This window comes from Monopterus albus, unplaced genomic scaffold (genome assembly GCF_001952655.1).
Source record: "Monopterus albus unplaced genomic scaffold, M_albus_1.0 scaffold253.1, whole genome shotgun sequence".
Classification (NCBI taxonomy): Eukaryota; Metazoa; Chordata; class Actinopteri; order Synbranchiformes; family Synbranchidae; genus Monopterus; species Monopterus albus.
Genome location: NW_018128133.1, coordinates 18,532 through 37,549, shown reverse-complemented (window position 1 = coordinate 37,549; position 19,018 = coordinate 18,532). Strand labels below are relative to the sequence as shown.

Here is a 19,018-nt window from a genome sequence, read left to right as displayed (position 1 = left end):
CTGTCAATATGGGGTGCTGTGTGTACATTAATGAGGAAAAAAATGAACTTAAATGATTTTAGCATATGGCTGCAATATAACAAAGAGTGAAAAATTTAAGGGGGTCTGAATACTTTCCATACCCACTGTATAGGGGCAATGAATTCCACAACTTTGGAGCCCCCACGCCAAAAGCCCTGTCCCCCCTAAGTCTCAGCCTAGCTCTCGGTATCTCAAGAAGCAGCTGATCAGCTGATCTGAGGCACCGAGAAGGTTTATAGGGATGCAACAACTTTGTAAGATAAGAGGGGGCCAGATAAATAAAAGAATCTTAAAATGAATTCTAAAATACACCGGCAACCGGTGAAGAGAAGCCAGATCAATCAAGTGTCTGTTGATGTATACAACCCTAATTTCAGGTCAAAGCTAGCTCCTAACAATGGCCAAGAGCAAAGTTGATTCTGAAAACAGAGCCTTTCAAAACCGGTGGGAGGCTGAGTATTTGTTTACTGACATATCTGGTAAAGCCAATCACAGCAGACGTTTTCACCAAAGCGAAATCACACAGTGAAGCTGCTGTGAAAGAAGTTTTATTGTGGCAGAGGAGAAAATCAGCCCAGACATTTACCGAGGGAGTTTCTGAAGAGCTGCGTGATGAAAGTGTGTGACGTCTTGTGTCCAGACAAAAAGCAGGTGTTTGCAAATGTAAGCCTTAGCAGAAATACGGTTGCTGATTTTAAGTTTATTAATTTTGGAATAATATTGTATCCTGTCTGTTTCGATTCATATTTATGTTAAACATTTAGTTTTAAGTCTGTTCGATAAATGTTTATCCTGTTCGGCCCACGACCTAAAGTGTGCTTTGAGTTTTGGCCCCCTGTACGATTGAATTTGACACTCCTGCTGTACACAATTACAGATGTTCAGATTCAAGATTTTGAATGTACATCCCACATTTAAACTATAAAAGCCCTGAGGGATCACAGACATTTAAATACAATTTATTGTCAGTTTCCAGGTGAGAGAAGAACAGGAAAGCAGGCTTGTCTTTCCTGACTTCTTTGCCTGATCATGTGGTGACAGTGTTAAAGGCTAAACACAAGCTTTTTCACAGGGTTTCCGTGGGGACTCCGTCAATACTCAGGTGCTGAATAAGGATGCAGATGGACTTTGTCGACTCTCCCAGGCAGCTCTCTCCCTCTTTGAGGAGGTAAAAGAGAATTTAGTCACACACTTTAACCTGCAGTACAGGCACTGTTAAGAACAATTATACTTTCCTGTGATTGACTTAAAGGACCTTGCTTTCACCCCTTCTGACAGATTTGTAACTTAGCATCCTACTGCCTGTGCTCCTGCAGCACCGATGCCGCTGCTCCTGGCACAGATAGTGACACAGTCATGGTGTATGTGTGGGGCAGCAACAGCAGCCATCAGCTGGCAGAAGGAACTCTGGAGAAAATCCTTCTGCCAAAACTGACGCAGGGTTTCAGTGATGCCCAAATGGTATGGTCACCCATAAATATGGGACTAACACTAACCACAGGTGTCACATTTTACAGTTAATACAGTTTAGAACAGTAAATATATTAAACTGTTTATGAATAGGAGTTATGTATAGTATAAAACATTATTTTGGACTTTGTCAGCAGTTTCTTTTTTTCCTCTTTGTCTCATCACTTTAAAGTACATCTTGCTCAGTCACAAAAATGTATTTAACTTTATCCTCATATTTTTGTAGCTACTTATTTCTTTATTTCTTATATTGTACAAAGCTGTACATGCCCATCTCAAATGTGTTTTGTGCTTTCTATGTCAGTAGCCTGTATTTGTCATTTTTGGAAAGCAAATGCGATGCCTGCCTCAGATAGCCGTAGTATTTTTATAGTCAGATTATTTTTTTAACTTTAATGCTTATTTTCTAAAATGTTTTTCAAATATTCTTCTACAGCTGTACATCTGTAATCCTGTGTTCCTGCTTTTACCCACTTTGTTCTACATGTAGATTGAGGCGGGTCAGTACTGTACCTTCTCAGTATCCGCAGATGGTTCAGTGAAAGCATGTGGGAAAGGCAGCTATGGCCGTCTGGGCCTGGGGGACTCCAACAACCAGTCCATACCCAAGAAACTTGTGCTGGAGCCACACAGGAATATGAAGAAGGTGTCATCCTCTAAGGGCTCTGATGGTCACACTTTAGCCATCACTGTAGAGGGAGAGGTAGGAAGTTAGAATGACTGGTAGAGGATTTACTCCTGGCATATTTTTCAAAAGTTTGTAGACTGAAGTGTAAAACCGGAAAAACACATAAGACTAGTAACTGTGCCTCTGAGATTTTAATTAATAGATGACATTATGTCTTCATAATATAAGATTCTCAAACTATTTCTTCCAGGTGTTCAGCTGGGGTGATGGAGAGTATGGGAAGCTGGGCCATGGCAACAGTGCTACACAAAAATACCCCAAAATCATTCAAGGGCCGCTTACAGGGAAAGTAAGAATACAGGAAATGCATGTCAGCATGTAGGGGAAAAGATAGGTGGAATATACTTAATGGGAGTGACTTTTTTCATATGTAGTTTTTTTTTAAAGCTGTGAAGTAATTTGATATAATTTGTTATGTATGTGTCTGCTAGGTTGTTGTCTGTGTGTCTGCTGGCTACAGACACAGTGCTGCTGTGACTAATGATGGAGAGCTTTACACATGGGGAGAAGGAGATTTTGGCAGACTTGGTACACACGTTCATTCTCAAGTTACTGGTTTTTATTCGTCTCAGCAATTTTTCAAAGTGAAATCCTTTCTCTGGTTTGTTAGATGCATGCTGTATTTCTTTCTGGTCAGGCCACAGTGATAGCCAGAGTCGAAACATGCCCACACTGGTGAAGGACATCAGTGGTGTAGGTCAGGTGGCCTGTGAGGTCAGGTGGCCTGTGGCAGCTCCCACACCATTGCTGTGGCACAGGATGGGCGCACTGTGTGGTCCTTTGGTGGAGGGGACAATGGTATGTTGACAGAAGACACAGCATCACACACTGAGTGGAAATTAATAGGCAACTGCTTGAGCAGAGAATGTGTTTCTTTCTGTGCCTTTCATGAAACGAACACACACAGTTTTTTTAACTGAAAGGTAGCAACCAGAACAGAAATATCTTGAGCTGGTGTGAACTAATGCCAGTACACGTACATCACTGCATCCCTGCAGGTAAACTAGGTCATGGAGACACCAATCGGGTCTATTGCCCCAAGGTCGTAGAGGCCCTGCATGGATTCATCATCAGGAAAGTGTGTGCTGGCAGCCAGTCATCTCTTGCCCTTACTTCTGCAGGACAGGTAAAATAAGATGTTTTGACTAACACCAACTAAGCCCTCTCTAAAAAACCTTTTGTTTTGAAGCATCATACTAACAGTTCTTACTGTTAGTATGATGCTTATTACTGCACTTGATTTGGTCAGTCCAAATATATTTGTATTTGATTACCGGAATACCTGGACTAGATAGATATCTTTGTCAGTAATGCATTCATTTGTATTTATTTATGTTGTTTCTTTAGGTGTTTGCATGGGGCTGTGGCTCATGCTTAGGGTGTGGCTCCTCTGAGATGACCTCCCTGAGGCCCAGGTTCATAGAGGACCTGAATATCACCAAGATCATTGATATCTCATGTGGCGACAGCCACTGTCTGGCTCTGTCCCATGGTAAGATACCTTCAGCAGTTAATAGTTACTCAGATGATTACAGAAATAAAAACTCAACTTTGCTTTCAGATTTTTATTTTTGATGTGAGAATTAAAATTTTTATAGGTTTGTAAAATGGATGTTAAAATTGTGAATGCGCCTCGATTTCGGTGTATGCTGTTCTACTTTCATCAGAGAACGAAGTGTACGCCTGGGGGAACAACACCATGGGCCAGTGTGGGCAAGGCCAGACTTCTACACCTATTACCAAACCCAAGAAAGTGCTGGGCCTAGAGGGGGTTTCAATCCAGCAAATAACTGCTGGCACTTCTCATAGCTTGGCTTGGACTGCTGTTCCAACTGACAGGTAAAGGCTGAAACTAATTTAAATGCAAATGTACAGTTTACTCGGTGAGTGGGGTCCGTCTCCTTTTAGGAAATGGTTGTGTTTCCTTGGTGTCATGGAAGATATGTTCTATTTGTCTACAACTTAAACATATGTGATCTCACCAAAGAATTGAATGTTCAGTGTTGTTTTATATCATTAAACCGTTTTTCACCCACTGCTATTTTCCCAGCACAGCTCTTATTAAGTGACATAGTATTTTTCCAGGCAGCTGGTGGCATGGCACAGGCCTTTTTGTGTCGACTTGGAAGAGAGTACATTCGCCTACCTACGCAACTTCCTAGAAAGTTACTGTGATGGCATCGAGAATGACACACCCCCTGCTCCATTCTTATCAAAAAGGTATCAAATTACCTCATAGTCACAATAATGTACTCCGTCACCTCAAGTTTGCTATTTTTGTTATTATTGTAAACTTTGTTTAAGCATAGAATCAATGCAAAAATGTTGCTCACCATCAACATGAAGGACACTGTGCACTGAACCCACTCTCCTAATGCTCTTTGTATCTGTTCCTCAGGGACCATCACCAGTTTCTTTTGCTGTGCATGAAGCTGCTATCCATCCACTTATCCTTGGCCCATGCTGGGGGTACTGGTGCCATGGTTTTAGGGGCTCAGGGCAGGCCCCTCAGAAACCTACTCTTCAGGCTTATAGACACCAATATGCCAGACTCCATACAACAGGTAAAATAAAAATATATCCCATACTAACATATGATACAGTATAGTATATTATTATTGTCTTGGTTCTTACACCAGCAGCCAAAACAAAGAGTTTGTGTTGTTTGAACCTATATGTGCTAATTTTGTTTTGTGTATTACGTGAAAGAAATACTAAGACTTTATGTGTTTATTTTCATACTGTGCTGACATTGCTGTCCATTCTCAGGCAGTTTTGAACACACTGTCCATCGGTGCATCTCTGCTGCTGCCTCCACTGAGGGAAAGAACAGAACTGCTCCTGTCCCTACTTCCTCAAGGCCCACAGAGCTTGAATGCCCTCTCTAAAGGGCAGGTATGTAGAGTTCTTGAAAAGTTGCCAACAATCTTGCTATTTAGTAGTGATGCTGTTCATTATGACCAAATGTGGTTTATATGCATTTTTCCTTCAATATAGTAATTGTCAAGAAAGTGGTCCATATAGATGTTGTCAGTGCAGGACACAGTTCACCCATTTTAACTGCCATAAAAAGGCCATTTTGTATTTAGTGTTCTGCACTGGCTGCTTGGCTTCCCCTACCTTAGCAGTGACTCTGATCCAGGTAGTTAGCTAGAAAATGGATCTCACTAGCAAACAGTATTTGTCAAAATCACAGTAGCAACTTCAAGTGTTGCTAGGGAAAATGTGAAGACTGTTGATGTTGTGAAAATATTACTTTATCACCGCAGCACTATTTTAGTGACATTTAAACGATCAGGTTCCAGACAGCTTTCACTTCTTCTTTCCTCTGTATCTTTGAAAGCGCTTGCAGTTAGACATGGTTCTCAGCAGTCTTCAGGATCAGAGCCATGTAGCTTCTCTACTAGGCTACAGCAGTTTTGGGGAGGTGACAGCCCTGGGGCCTCCTCTGACACCCGCTATGTCAGTCCAGCCAACCTCTTCATCCAGCTCTGTTGAGGTCTGTGACCCTCTGCACTTAACCGAGGTGCTGCTCAGAACCCTGCTCCTCAGCATAGGCTTTTACACGGTATGAAATAGAGGATCTCATGTGTTTGCGTGCAACTTTTCATCTTGAGTGTCCCAGAACTGTTCCTTTAACTTGTTGATAATTTGTTGTACATTGTTACAGTAATATTCTTACTACTTAGAAGATGAATGAATGTTCTTACTACTCCATGTGCATTCTCTGTGTATGTTCATACAGGAGAGAGCATTTGGGGAACTGGAGAAAAACAGTGACAAGCAGCTATCCAGTGATAGCCAGGGACAGACTGATCCTCCCTGTCACTTCCATCAGCTGCTGTCTGGACTTAACAAACACCTGCTTGCCCACTGTTACATCCACTCCAGTCCTGAGGTACAGTACATAAGATGAGATACTGGAACTACACATTTGTACAATATACTTACAGCTCACATTTATTTAAACCTATTTTACCCAAAGCTTATAGGTTTACAGTATATTCATTTCTGATTTAATTTGAAGATGAATTCCATGAGGTATATCATTTTATAGGTTTATTTAAGTTACCATTTATTTTGCTTTTCTGTAGGATGATAGCAGTGTAACGCTGCTTCGTGAGCATCTTTACCTGCTGCTTCCCTGTGCTGCTGAGACTCTTAAGAGATCTACAAAACTGTTGAAGGAGACATCCCTGGATACACAAATTATCAACAAGATGCACAGTAAGAATAATGGCTGTTAACAAGTGTGTGTCATTTATAACCTAGTTAATCTGCTGTCCCATATATTTTCTTTGTTGTTATGTCAGTTTTCCATGGCTCTTTTATCACAAAATACAATTAAAATAAAATCTCTGACACAGTTTTCTGTTTTTATCTAATGATTATTGGAAGACAGTTTCAAAACATTTATACAGCAGATATCTCTGTATGGGTTTGTGTGCTGAAGACAGCATCAAGAGTAATTATGCGTTTTTAATTATTATTATATAATATATAACATCCATAGACTTCAGAGCAGTGTATCAACAATTAGGTATTGATCTGATGATGAGCGGTCAGTCTAATCCTCCTCCCTCATCTCACTCCTTGTCCTAGTGGTGCTGTACAACTCGGTGGCTGGCAGCCTGCTCTGCCAGGTAATGTATTCGTTGCTGCTGATGCCCCTGAGCACAGTTCAACCTCTTCTGAGCCATTTAATGGCCTTGTTGGAGCACCTAAATGACTTCAACAGGTTGCTGCCAGACAGAGACTTCATGGAGGAACAAGAACTAGGGATGGACGCTCAGATAACCTGTTTAGGTCAGTGGATTTTCACCTGCTTGATTGACCGTTGATTGATTTGTTCTTGATTATTGTAATGAGCAGTTACAGCAACATTTTTACACTTAAGCTCATTCTTCCAGGAGATAATATGGACTAGTTTATCAGTAACGACTTCAATCTTCTCTACAGATGGAAGTGAAGAAAACAAATGTCTTGGACAACAGCAACAGGGGGAGGAGGAGTGCAAATGGGGTTGGCTGTTGGACCTGGAGCGGACTGTGGCGTTGGCAGTCGGCCGTTGCCTCGGTGGTATGCTGCAAGGCCCGCTGCCCTCTCTCCAGGAGAAAACATCAGAGTCTTGGCTATCAAATATCCTCTTCAGGAATGGGCTTGAGATGGACTTGGAACAGCTGGGTAGGAAAACATACTGCTTGGCAACTGCCAACCACTAACAACTGAAGGCAGTTTTCATCCCAAGATTAATGTTGCACCAATGTGCCCTCTGATGTGGTAACAGTTAAACCACATTTTAAGCTACATTACAGTACATGAAAGCACGCCAAATGTTTTTAAAGCCTATGGGTAAACAGGATGTTATTGAGACTACTACTGAGTAAAGAGGAATGTTAAAGGGTTTTTTGTTTAAATAAAACTGTCAGCTACTTAATAAGTAGCTGACATTAGAAATGGACAAGGAACATGGGGACAGAGTAAGGGGCATGACATGCAGCAATGTTACCTATGTTACAGTGTTGCATAGTAACATGGGACAGCAGATTAACTAGGTTATAAATGACACACACTTGTTAACAGCCATTAAATTATAATTTAATCATTCAACTGAAGAAGTTGACTGTATTTTAAAATGTGGCGTGCAGTCTCGTTCATTTTTCCTGCGTCCCATGTGATGCTTTGTCCTGTAGACTCTAGCATGGCATGGCTGACTGAGGTGGCACTACTGGGTGGCAGTGATGCCAGGCTGGCTGAGCTGAGGGTGAATGAGGAAACAAGGACTTTACTGGAACTGGCACTGGGCTCCTCCAGAGGCCCAGCAGGTGGCCTGTGGCGTAAGATGGAGGAGTATGCTCACAGCAAAGGTACTTTGGCTTACGTGTATGAGCACATGTTGTATTTGAAAGTGAATATCCAGGTAACGCAATTTTCTAGATCTCGTTTAAAAGACAAATGATGAATATCTCATCTGTGTACGTGTACGTGCCATGAAAACTGTAAATAATAAAACATCTTGTGTTTTTAATTATGGTGTTTAGGATGTATTTGTGACTTTATTTATAATTATGTTGTATTGTTTTGCTGCGAGAATAGAATGGGAGAGCGGAGACTCTTCAGGTAACTGTTTGCTGCAGACTGTCTGTCGCTGCAGTCTGGCTGCTCTGCTGAAACACACTGGGCTGCAGAATGAAGCCTGTTGGGACGACAGGTCAGTAACACAACATACAATAATTACCGAAATTCTCACTCCTGTACATTTTATAGTGACACACTAAATTGATCTTTTGTAGTTTTTAAAGGATGGAATGAATTTAATTATTGTATAATATCGATATTGCAGTGCAGAACAATGCTAATTATCCACTTTATCTTGAGACAGATATGAGTCCTGTGAGATGCTGCTAGATGTTTATGAAGCGGTTTATAAAATCAGAAGCACTCTGTTGGCCCATAAAAACTCTCCAAGGACGTCGCAGGTGCAGGCGGCTGCCAAACAGGTACATTACTAAAATTATTCCACTTTGTTATGATCAAATCGGTGTCGTAGTCGAGTCAACAACCTGAGTCCAAGTTGAGTCTTGAGCTCCATTGTTCGAGTCCGAGTGACCAAAGAATAATCTGATTTGAGTCCCTGTTACCTGAGTCAGTCATCAAAGTCTACATTAAACACAATTGAAACAGCTCTCACCATTTCATACTTTCTGTGTATTGCATCACCATTCTGCTGAGCAATTTAATACAGACTAATTATTTATACAAAGGCAGAGTATACGCTTCAGTGTAAGTGTGCTGGATACAGCATGGTGCGGGTGAATTGGTTTTAATTTCAATTGTCTTATGCTAAATTATTATATCCTATTCCAAAAAAGTTTGAGTCCTCGTCTCCAGTCAGTGCTTGAGTCCAGGTCATCGGTGCTGAGGTCCAAGTTGAGTCACAAAAATCTGGACTTGAGTCAGACTCAGGTTTGAGTTCTGGACTCAAGTACTACAATACTGGCTCAAATATATGTAATTCAGTTATTTTTGACAGAGTTAAATAATTATAGAACAATTTATAAACAAGCTTAATGTTTATACTTCACATATAACCCAAAAATTATGCTTGGCTGTGTTAATAAAACATACAATTACACTTTATATTAAAGAGACACATTTTATTTTCATCATTTTTTTCCCCCTACCTTACAAAGGACTCAGAAATAATCAGATTAAAACAGGGAAAACACAGGTGTATTTACCAAATAGACTATGTCTTTGCTTTCTTGAATTGCAGACTGTTCAATCTACCCAGAGCCCTGATGCAGGGAGGCAAGAGTCAGGCACCTCAGTGGAGCAGGGAAGGGATTATGGGCAGCAGTCAGGGGGTTGCTGTAGCCAGGAAGTGCAGGTGTCTCCACCCCCAACAGCCAACCACAACCAGGAGGAGGCTACAGAGGAGGACACATTTGGCAACAGTCATGTGTACCTGTCAGGTCAGAAAAAGCATATCTCTATTTCTGACCTTAGTCCACTAATGTTAAAACATTAAAATCACAACACATCAGATTTTTTTTTTTGTGTCTCTTCTGTATCTGCAGAAGTCCTAGAATCGTTCATGGCTACCCGAGAGGCCATGCAAGTGCAGCAGAATGTGACGGTGTACGAGTCGTTTGGCACTTCCACCCTCCCCAGCAGCATGGAGAGCCCTGTCAGCCCAGAGAAGGAGCCGGATCCTAAACAGCAGTGGGAAAAGCAGAGGGAGTCTGAGGAAAGCTTGTCCTTCCCTGCTGCCTGCCATTTGGTTGTTTCCCGCTGTCTCTTCCTCCTGCTGGGGGTCAGGCCTGCATGGGTGGAACCTGCAGACAGGGAGAACAGTCAGGCTGTGAACACTGGAGCAAGGTAGAGTTTGTGTATGTTTGGTTTGTTTTAGAGCAGTTGTGTTTCCTGGGAGCTCTTTCTGCATTAACTATCTGCAACAACTCACTTTCAGGAACTCATCGACAGAATCCTTTACAATGGCTTCTGATGGCCGAAAACAGGTTTGTGTTGTGCTGTATCAAATTTTGGCTCTAAACCTCCTCGTCTGTGCTAATATACTTTTTCTCACTTAGTCGGACCTATCCAAAAACTCCTTGGGATGTTCCAAGAATAAAATGGGTAAGTGGAATAGGTTTACTTTTAAATATATTTACAATTAATGCATTTTTTTTTTAGAAATGTCATAACCTATGTTGCTGTATCAAGGGGAAGTTAGCTTTTTTGCCTAGAGGTATACAAAAAGGTTGATACCAGTTTCATATTTGTCTGCTAAATGTAAGGCTGCAGCTGCTTAACTTGACTTTGTGTACAGACTGGAAAGAAGGAAAAACTGCAAGGTCTGTCTGAACCCCCAGTACAACCACAAATAATGGGTTTTATACTTTTGTCTTTCTATGTATGAAATCCAGTAACAAAGTCACAAACAAAGGCCGTGCTCTGAGGGCTAAAAACTACAACAGTCTTACATCATGGGTTGATCTTTTGTCTTCATTTATTTACCATCAGTAAGCCGATAAAGCTTTAAATATGCTAGTTGGTGGATTTTTTTTTCCTTGTATAGAGCCAGGCTACCTGTTTCCCAATTTTCACTGTTTATGCTATGCTAAGCTAATAAAATGCTGGCTGAAGCCATATACAGTATGTCATGGACACTTAAATGTACTGTATTTTTGGAGCTAAATTTAAGTAGTCCCGTGTAATAATCTATCAACCAATTTATACATTAAAGTGAATACATTAAAAAAATATTTTTGGTGTTAGAAGTGTTTCTTTGGTTAGGGCTAGACTTTCCATTATTTCCAGAGGAACATGCTGACAGATCTATATGAAAGAGTCCACATACACTAGATGAATAATTATAACAGTATAAGTGGTGTTGAAAAAAATTGCTTCACAAAAAGACTTAGACAGTATTTGCCTTTTTTCTTCTGGCCTGTCTGTTCCAGGCTTACCTCTTTGTTCTCTGGGCATCATGAAAGATGCATGGGATCGCCTGCGGCAGTGCATCAGCCCGACCACTACTACGTCCCACTACAGCAACAACATTTTGCCAATTATTAACCAGGTGTTCCACTTTGCCTGCGGGAGCCTGATTCACTTGCCCTCTTCACCAGCACTACCAGGTGGACAGAACTGTGGTCAGGCAGATCCAAAGGCCATTACTTTTGCTATACTGCAGCAGCAACAGAGGGCTGAGGTAATAAGATTTTTATATAATATTAGCAGCAACACAGAAGAAACACTTATGTAGCACATTTAGTTGTTTGTTCACATACTGAATTCATCATGTTAGTGGTGCTCTACATCTCAAAGTCACATAGGCCCAAGTGTAGGTGGAAAAAATTAAAAACGCAACAAAACACAGTGCTAGAAATTATTTGGAACACATAGTAATTAGTTTGGACCTTGAAATAATCACAGAACAACTCTATTTCCTTTTTTTTATGGTTAGATGCGTCTAGAGGCCTTGTGTCAGATGTCATCCTTCCTGTCCAAGATGGAAGAAAAGAGCAGTGGTTTCACAGTCTCCTCTCAGTTTCCTGCATTGTTGCAGTCTGTGCAGCTTCAGTTCCTGTCTGGATGCTTTGCTTTGGGAACGCAGATCATTAGCTCGCATTATGGAGCTAATTATGAGACGCAGCATTACATGGTGTATATTGTAATAATGCTATCACAATGTTTGTGCAGGTGTTTATGATTAGTAAAGAGGAGAGAGATCATGAATGCTTAATCCAGCCAGATGAAGATAAACACTGATATATTAATATCATTTTTGTTCTTCACGAGAATGTTATTAGATAAATTACTCTTCAATCCCCCTTATCTCAATCCAGTCAGGTACACAGTCAGCTTCCCTGGACACACAGAGAGAGCTACAATCTGCTGCCCACACCTTCTACCAGCAGGTGGTGTGTGTCCTCAGACAGAGGGTGCTGTCGGAAAGAAAGCATCCAGGTTTGTTCATTGTGTTTCACATGTTTAACGCCCGAGGCTTTGTCCTACCTTCTGTAGCTTATTTTTCCTGCTCTTTTTTGCAGCAGCTTTCATTTCAGTTTGCCTGTAGCTGATCCGGTATATTGTCTCTGTCCTACCCAGGTTCTTGCCAGCACCTTTTACTAGCCACTATGTTTTCATTAAATTTCTGCTACCAACCAGTTGACCTGGTGCTGGTCATCAGATGTGGCATCCTGGAAGTACTTTCCATGCTGACCAACAACAGCTGTACTCTGAAGAGCCTGGGCTGGTTTGCAGCCTCAACATCTGGATCCATGCTGCTAAGTGGGGCTGTCAGACTAGCTTGTGCCCGCCTGCTTCAGATATTGACTGTAGCTGCAAGGTGAGAATGTGGAGCCTTTAAACAGCTGTAAAGAAGTGACTTCTTGAATCACTTCTTCTGTTGTCTACTTCATTAAAAAATACACTTTGTTTACAATTGCATAACAAAATGTCCTGTGATCAGTTCTTGTGAAGATTCGCTGCCTATTGAAATATCCCATGCTCTGATGGATGTGATGTGTGAGCAGCTTCAAAATGTCCTGCACACTTTGCACCAACACCAGACAGCAGAGAGAGGAAGAGCTGAGAGAACAGACTTGGACTCCAACAGCAAGAGCGCAAATCTAGTCGGTGTGGAAAACTTTGCTATACTAAACGTTACAAAAATATTTGACAAAGTCTTGTCAATGCAATATAATTAAACAGCACAGTTTAATTTTAATGAAGTTAATGAAGTGACCCTTCTGTTATGGATTACTGCTTTCATCTGTTTTTGATGTTACAGGAGTGGAAAGCAGCAAAGTGGCTGAATCTCAGCTTGCAGATTTCTTGGTGTTTTTAAGGCGTGTATTGTCATTAAGAGTAATGAAAAGGCTTTCTACTTTTGTCAAGTGGATCGATCCACTCATGGCCATTATTTCACACAAGTGCTCTTTAGGTAAGACATTTAAAAATATTTAAAACAGCATAGATCTTGTTTATCCTGTGGAACAGTTTACATATGATTCCTGTTGACCCATCACTATCCTCTTTTCAGGACCTCCATACTTCCAGAACCTTCGAACTAAGCTTTTAGCCTTCCATGTTTTAGAAAGACTGTTGCCTGCTTGTTCTGAGCCAGTTCAAATTCAACAGGTATAATGCAACATGCAGTGACTTTTAAACATATCACTGTTGCTGTTTTGTTTTTTTGCAAGAAGTTACTCAGTTTATGTAATTGAAGACTTCATAATGAAAATTGCAGCTCCTTGACTTGTTTTTCTATTTTTCACCTCCTTGTAGATTGTTAAACAACTCTTTCAGCTATTGTCTGTTTATATGTGGGAGGAACCACTAACCGAGAGGAACCGCAGTGATGTGGCTGAAAAAGACACAAGGGTACTTTACAAAATTAAGCACTTCCTAATATACGATACTTTTTTACTACACTAATATTCAGCCGGTATAATGTCTTATTACTAACTAAAACAAAATAGCCCTTGCAGTTCAGTGGCCTGTCCTTTGCAAATGATCTACATATACATGAGTGTATATAGTAACATTCTCCTTTTGTAATTTACATACATCTAAGATATAAACTGTCCTAACTCCACTTACCATTCAGAGGAAAATAGTTACACAAAATGTGGCTTCAAACTCTTCAACTTAAGTTATGCGGTGTTAGTTTTTAATTGTTTTTTTTATCAGAAAGGAAAACTGTTATTGTTACTGGTTGAAAATAGTGAATGAATGCAGTAATTCAAGAGAAAATGCTGTGAAGTGTGAGGTACTCCTGGCATTAATGGCTTTGAAAACAGCAGGGCTACTTGTTGGAACAGATGGGCCTGTTCTTCACAGAGGATGAAAAGTGCTAGAAGGGAGAAAAATAAAAAGTACATTTAATCAGTGTCAACCTACAAAGAATATTCCATTAATACACAATCTATCCCTAAGAGGATAGTATGATACTTATTTAATAATAAATTTACAGTACAGTTGATCTCTGTCAGCCAGTTATGTTTTCATGTGACTTTGCAATTTTATGATTTTTATATTTTAGCTGCATTTGCAATTTTAAAGAATTATGTCTTGTTTTGTTGAGTAAAATAATTATTTATGCATTTATTATTTTGGACATGGCATGTATTGTATGTACAGTACAGTATACTGCTGGTACACAGTGCTTAAGTGTTATTATCCAATGCATGTTTTGCAGAATCTTGGCAGCTATGATGAATGTATTCCCATTGGAGATTTTTCCTTTGACCCACACAAGCTAATCTGCTGTACTTTGGAGAGTGGAAACATCCTGTCCCACGGCTCAGGAGGAAAAGGTTATGGCCTGGCAACTACTGCTATCACCTCTGGCTGTTTCATATGGAAGGTAGGGACTGATGGTGTGTTGCACATAGAGAAAATAACCACACTCATGCAGTAATAGGATATTTCTTAGTTTATTGAGCAGATTTGATGCTTCAAATGTGCTGAGAAAACAACTCCATTAACAGGATATGTACACAACTTCTCTCCTCAGTTCTACATTACCAAAGAAAATAGAGGCAACGAGGGCACATGCATTGGGGTTTCACGCTGGCCGGTCAGAGATCACAACCACCATACCACCAGTGACATGTGGCTGTATCGTGCTTATAGCGGCAACCTGTACCATGGAGGGGAGCTGGTCCGCACACTTCCCTCCTTTACCCAGGGTGACACAATCACCTGCATCCTAGACATGGAGGCCCACACCATATCATTTGCTAAGAATGACAAGGTCTGAACAACTATTTATAGTCAGTGTTCAGTGGGTTTTGCTTTAAATAACTGGTTGTTTTTCCTCATAGGAGCCAAAGTTGGCATTTGAAGGTGTGGTTGCCTCTGAACTGTACCCATGTGTGCTGTTCTACAGCAGTAATCCCGGGGAGAAGGTACTTAATATACTATAATGTTGGCTCCTCCTCCATAGGATTTCCTGTGCTTTTGAATCCTTTGTCAGCTTTACAGTAGTTTTGTCTTGCTGCCAAAAATTTGTAGCCCCCTATTGATATTCTTCATCCACAGTTAATTATGACAGTATATATCTTCTCCACACATCCACCTTACCTGTACAGATACAGTCAGATGACCACAGTGAATCTGAGGAAACATTGACCATAAATATACTGCATCTTTTTGTCTAGTAACCATTTGTCTGTTCCAGGAAATGTTATGAAATTTCAGGTAGTCATTTTTAGTTCAAATGTATTTTGTAGCACAACAAAATTGTGCTTCCGTATTCCTTACAGGTGGCACTGTGTGATCTCCAGATGCGAGGCATGCCCAGTAATCTACTTCCTGGGGAACCTCTCTGCAGCCCTCAGACTACTGTGCTGCTGGAGTCAACAGTGCAGCTCCTCCGTCGGCTCCATCGGTGTGATCACTGGGCCTCAAACATTAACCAGTACATCCATGCACATCTGGAGCTCATTGGTCCTTTGTTGAAAGACAGTGACCTAGGAAGCTTCAGTCAAGGTCAGTGACATGGTTAGACAGTTTAGTTTGCTTTTGTGTGTGGTACAAACAAAGTTTTTTGAAGCCATATGATTGTGTGTGCAGTTTTGCTCCCATCTGCTCAGACCCAGTGAACTAATGTGCAAATGTATTATTACAAATATACTGATGGATAGTAATTTCAGTGTTCTTAAATTCTCAGACAAGCTGCCTTCACTAATGTACAGTATTACCTCGAGTCAAATTTGTGTAACACTTCCCCCTATGATTTAGACAGAACTCTCTGCAATAGTTTGTATATAGTCCTCATCTGTGTAAAACCATCTTACAATATATACAGTACCCTCCCTGAGGTAAGCACTTTAATTTTTCATTTACTAATGTAGGTTTCACATTGTCTTTAAACTAAAATGAAGGTAGCAAAACAGACTGAACATTCACCTGTTGTCCAATGAATAGACAACAGGTTTGAAGAACACATGGATGGGGGGCTGTGGCTCAGGAGGTAGAGCGGGTTGTCTACTAACCCAAAGGTTAGGAGATGACCAGCTTTTCCAGTCCACGTGTCGAAGTGTCCTTGAGCAAGACACTGAACCATGGTGATGTCACCCATGTGTGAGTGCTTGGGAGTGCGAATGGGTGAATGGCCAAGTAGTGTGAAAGCGCTTTGGGTGTGCTGCAGTGCATAGAAAAGCGCTATACAAGTATAAGACCATTCTCTCAATCTCACATTCTCCTACAGGAATCAGTCCCATATGCTTGGAGAAGGAAGAGAATGAAAGTGACAGAGATGTGGTCGCTGACACCACAGGGGAGTTGCTGGGGCATTGTCGGTCCCTGTCAGAGGCCAAGCTGACTGCCCTTTGCACTGAAGTGTGGCCGGTACTGGCTCTGATTGGAGGAGTGGACAGTGGTCTGCGTGCTGGAGGTCTTTGCCTTCACAAGTCCAGTGGCCGCAGGGCTTTTCTACTTGGTGTCCTGAAAGAAGGAAGCTCCCTGGCTAAGGTTCAGTGGGAGGAGGCAGACCTCTCTGTCAGGTATTACACATATGTAATATATACCCACTTATAAAATGTTTAAATGCCTTTGCATATGTTTCTTAATGATGATTTTCATTAATTTCCATTAAACAAATCTTATTTTTCTTGTCTTGGTCCTCTCAGCATGTTTATTACTCTGTATAACCCTTTTCTGTTAGTGTTTATTTTCCTCCTTTGTAATTTGTCTTACATTTTCCATCATTTACCCCCCTGATTTTACTCTTTTCTTGCTTCTTCCTCTTCATTCTTAAATCCATTAATCCCTGTTGAATCCGTCCTGGTGTCACTCCATGCTGTATTTATGGGTTCTTCCTAATAACTAAGCTCCATGAATTCTTGGTCACCCAGCGATATGCCGATCCTCTCGTTGGAGCCCTGCGACACATCCTGCTGCAGTGTTACCCGACTTGGAGGCCTCAAACCAACTGTGTTGTTAGATCTGATTTATTTGATGGGGCTGCTGGAGGAACAGGGATGGCTGGAGGCTCACCCAGGCCCCAAAAGGAAATATTCAGAAGACAACATGAAGGAGAGTGAGACACAGAGATGTTTGGATGAAGAGATGTCCGAAGATGAGAGGAAAAGGTTTAAGGATCAGAATGTTGAGACAGACCCCTTCATATCGCTGTCTTCAGTCAAAGATACCACAAAGATCGTGGACTCCCAGGAGTTGTCCTCTCTGCCCCAACTTCCTCAAACCTCCAATGCATTTGCCCTTGAACTGAGAGCAGTTAGAGTCTCATTCCTTCTCACTGGGGCTTTGAAATCCCTGACTGTCATTTTTAGCTGTGAGAAGCTGTCAGATTTGCTTCTAGTGCCTAAACAGGACCCGCCCGATTCTTCAGTGAGTCCCCTTTCTAGCCCAAACCTTGACCAGGCCAAGGCCAGCAGCAAACAATGGGATGAGAGTGCTGAGCTGAGATCGGTGCTGCAATACGTGGTGCAGAGCATGGTGAAGTGGGCAGTCAGGCCCTGTCCAATCAAACAGAGTGTGTCTCTTGCTGACCTGGAAAGGGCTCAAATCATGATCTACAAAGGAGCTCTTAACAAACAAGATGACAAAGAACGCAAAGGTATCTACATTATTTTTTGTTAGATTACTATATTCTAGAGTTTAGGCACAAAACTTATTTGGCCTTTGCACTAAAGACTTTTTTGCTGGAGCAACAGTAAAAAACCCAAACATTTATTTTAGATGTTATAACAAACATCAGATTCTCAATTTAGGGAAGCTGGTTAATTCTGTGTCAGCCAATTGTTGCAGCTCTAGTTGCATGGAAAAAGGTTTTAAAAGGAAGATGGCGAAGTGAGTAAGCTAATAATGCTAAATCATCTACATTCACACAGGACTGGAATTTTGACTTGCAATTTGCTTATGAAGACATAACTCTTCAAGTACTAGAGAGTTTGCACTGACAGACTACTAACGGCTCAGTTTTATTGTATTCAGGGTCAAAAAAGGGTTAATAACAACTGAGTGTGCTCTAACCATCATCACTGTCTCCTTGCAGAATCAGGCCACCACTCTTCCTCTCAGCCTGTTTCCAAGTCCTCCAGTTCTGTGTCCTTGTACAGTGCGGGTTCAGAGGGCACTGCCATCTTTGGCCAATCCAACAGAGCCTCTGCCTCATCCTCTAATACTGACTTGGCATCTTCACTGCCAACAAACTTGCAGGCAGATGGCCTTGATAATTGCAACCCTTTCCTCCCCATCAGCCTGCTCCAGTGAGTATAGAATTGGTTAATCATAAATGATTTTCATTTGATTTCCAAGTATTAGAGGTCCAGCACATTCTCAGAAACATTTTGAATAGACGCAAATTATCATCAGAGTTATGACTGATTACTACAGACCTGTATCGTTTGGCAGCAGCAACTTTTCTGATGTCCAGGGAATGGGTGAGTTAGGATCTATGTTAAAAATGGAATGAGAGGTTCTGCTTGCACTGTCTTTAACCTAAGCTTGCAGCTCTGCTTAACTATTCTTGTAACCGAAGCAACTGACAGTAGTGTCAGTCAGTTATTCCTGAGGTAAACAAAGCGCTATATGTATTCAGAATACAATCAAAGCACACGAGGGAGAAGAATTTTGACAAGAATGGTGCCAAGCTCTTTGCCACATTCTTCTGAGTTACCAGGCTTGACTTGTTTAGGCATCTTAAACCAGGTTATATCAAGCTCACCATATGCCTTCAGAAGTTAGTTTGGGACTGAAAACTGGCAGTTTGGCACCACTGACACTGTTATTACTGTATACACTGTACCGTCAATCCCTCTAGGCACCTGGTGCTGACTCGGTTACCTACACTTACCG

General features: G+C 41.2%; 1 protein-coding gene across 1 annotated transcript in view; it reads left to right on the top strand.

The window, feature by feature from the left end:
- Positions 1 to 19,018, top strand: part of LOC109972296 (probable E3 ubiquitin-protein ligase HERC1) — a 46,519-nt gene that overhangs the window by 8,976 nt on the left and 18,525 nt on the right. The window contains 40 exon segments of the mRNA XM_020621037.1: positions 1,094 to 1,189; positions 1,300 to 1,482; positions 1,982 to 2,194; positions 2,370 to 2,468; positions 2,611 to 2,707; positions 2,817 to 2,890; positions 2,893 to 2,977; positions 3,178 to 3,305; positions 3,527 to 3,671; positions 3,847 to 4,018; positions 4,265 to 4,399; positions 4,578 to 4,743; positions 4,949 to 5,074; positions 5,523 to 5,747; positions 5,925 to 6,077; positions 6,274 to 6,406; positions 6,782 to 6,985; positions 7,139 to 7,363; positions 7,873 to 8,046; positions 8,276 to 8,390; positions 8,562 to 8,679; positions 9,456 to 9,654; positions 9,760 to 10,060; positions 10,152 to 10,200; positions 10,273 to 10,318; positions 11,146 to 11,396; positions 11,652 to 11,849; positions 12,034 to 12,154; positions 12,296 to 12,536; positions 12,660 to 12,826; positions 12,981 to 13,133; positions 13,233 to 13,330; positions 13,478 to 13,573; positions 14,391 to 14,558; positions 14,709 to 14,948; positions 15,019 to 15,102; positions 15,460 to 15,685; positions 16,407 to 16,701; positions 17,029 to 17,777; positions 18,216 to 18,429. Coding sequence (XP_020476693.1) covers positions 1,094 to 1,189; positions 1,300 to 1,482; positions 1,982 to 2,194; positions 2,370 to 2,468; positions 2,611 to 2,707; positions 2,817 to 2,890; positions 2,893 to 2,977; positions 3,178 to 3,305; positions 3,527 to 3,671; positions 3,847 to 4,018; positions 4,265 to 4,399; positions 4,578 to 4,743; positions 4,949 to 5,074; positions 5,523 to 5,747; positions 5,925 to 6,077; positions 6,274 to 6,406; positions 6,782 to 6,985; positions 7,139 to 7,363; positions 7,873 to 8,046; positions 8,276 to 8,390; positions 8,562 to 8,679; positions 9,456 to 9,654; positions 9,760 to 10,060; positions 10,152 to 10,200; positions 10,273 to 10,318; positions 11,146 to 11,396; positions 11,652 to 11,849; positions 12,034 to 12,154; positions 12,296 to 12,536; positions 12,660 to 12,826; positions 12,981 to 13,133; positions 13,233 to 13,330; positions 13,478 to 13,573; positions 14,391 to 14,558; positions 14,709 to 14,948; positions 15,019 to 15,102; positions 15,460 to 15,685; positions 16,407 to 16,701; positions 17,029 to 17,777; positions 18,216 to 18,429 — 6,962 coding nt within the window.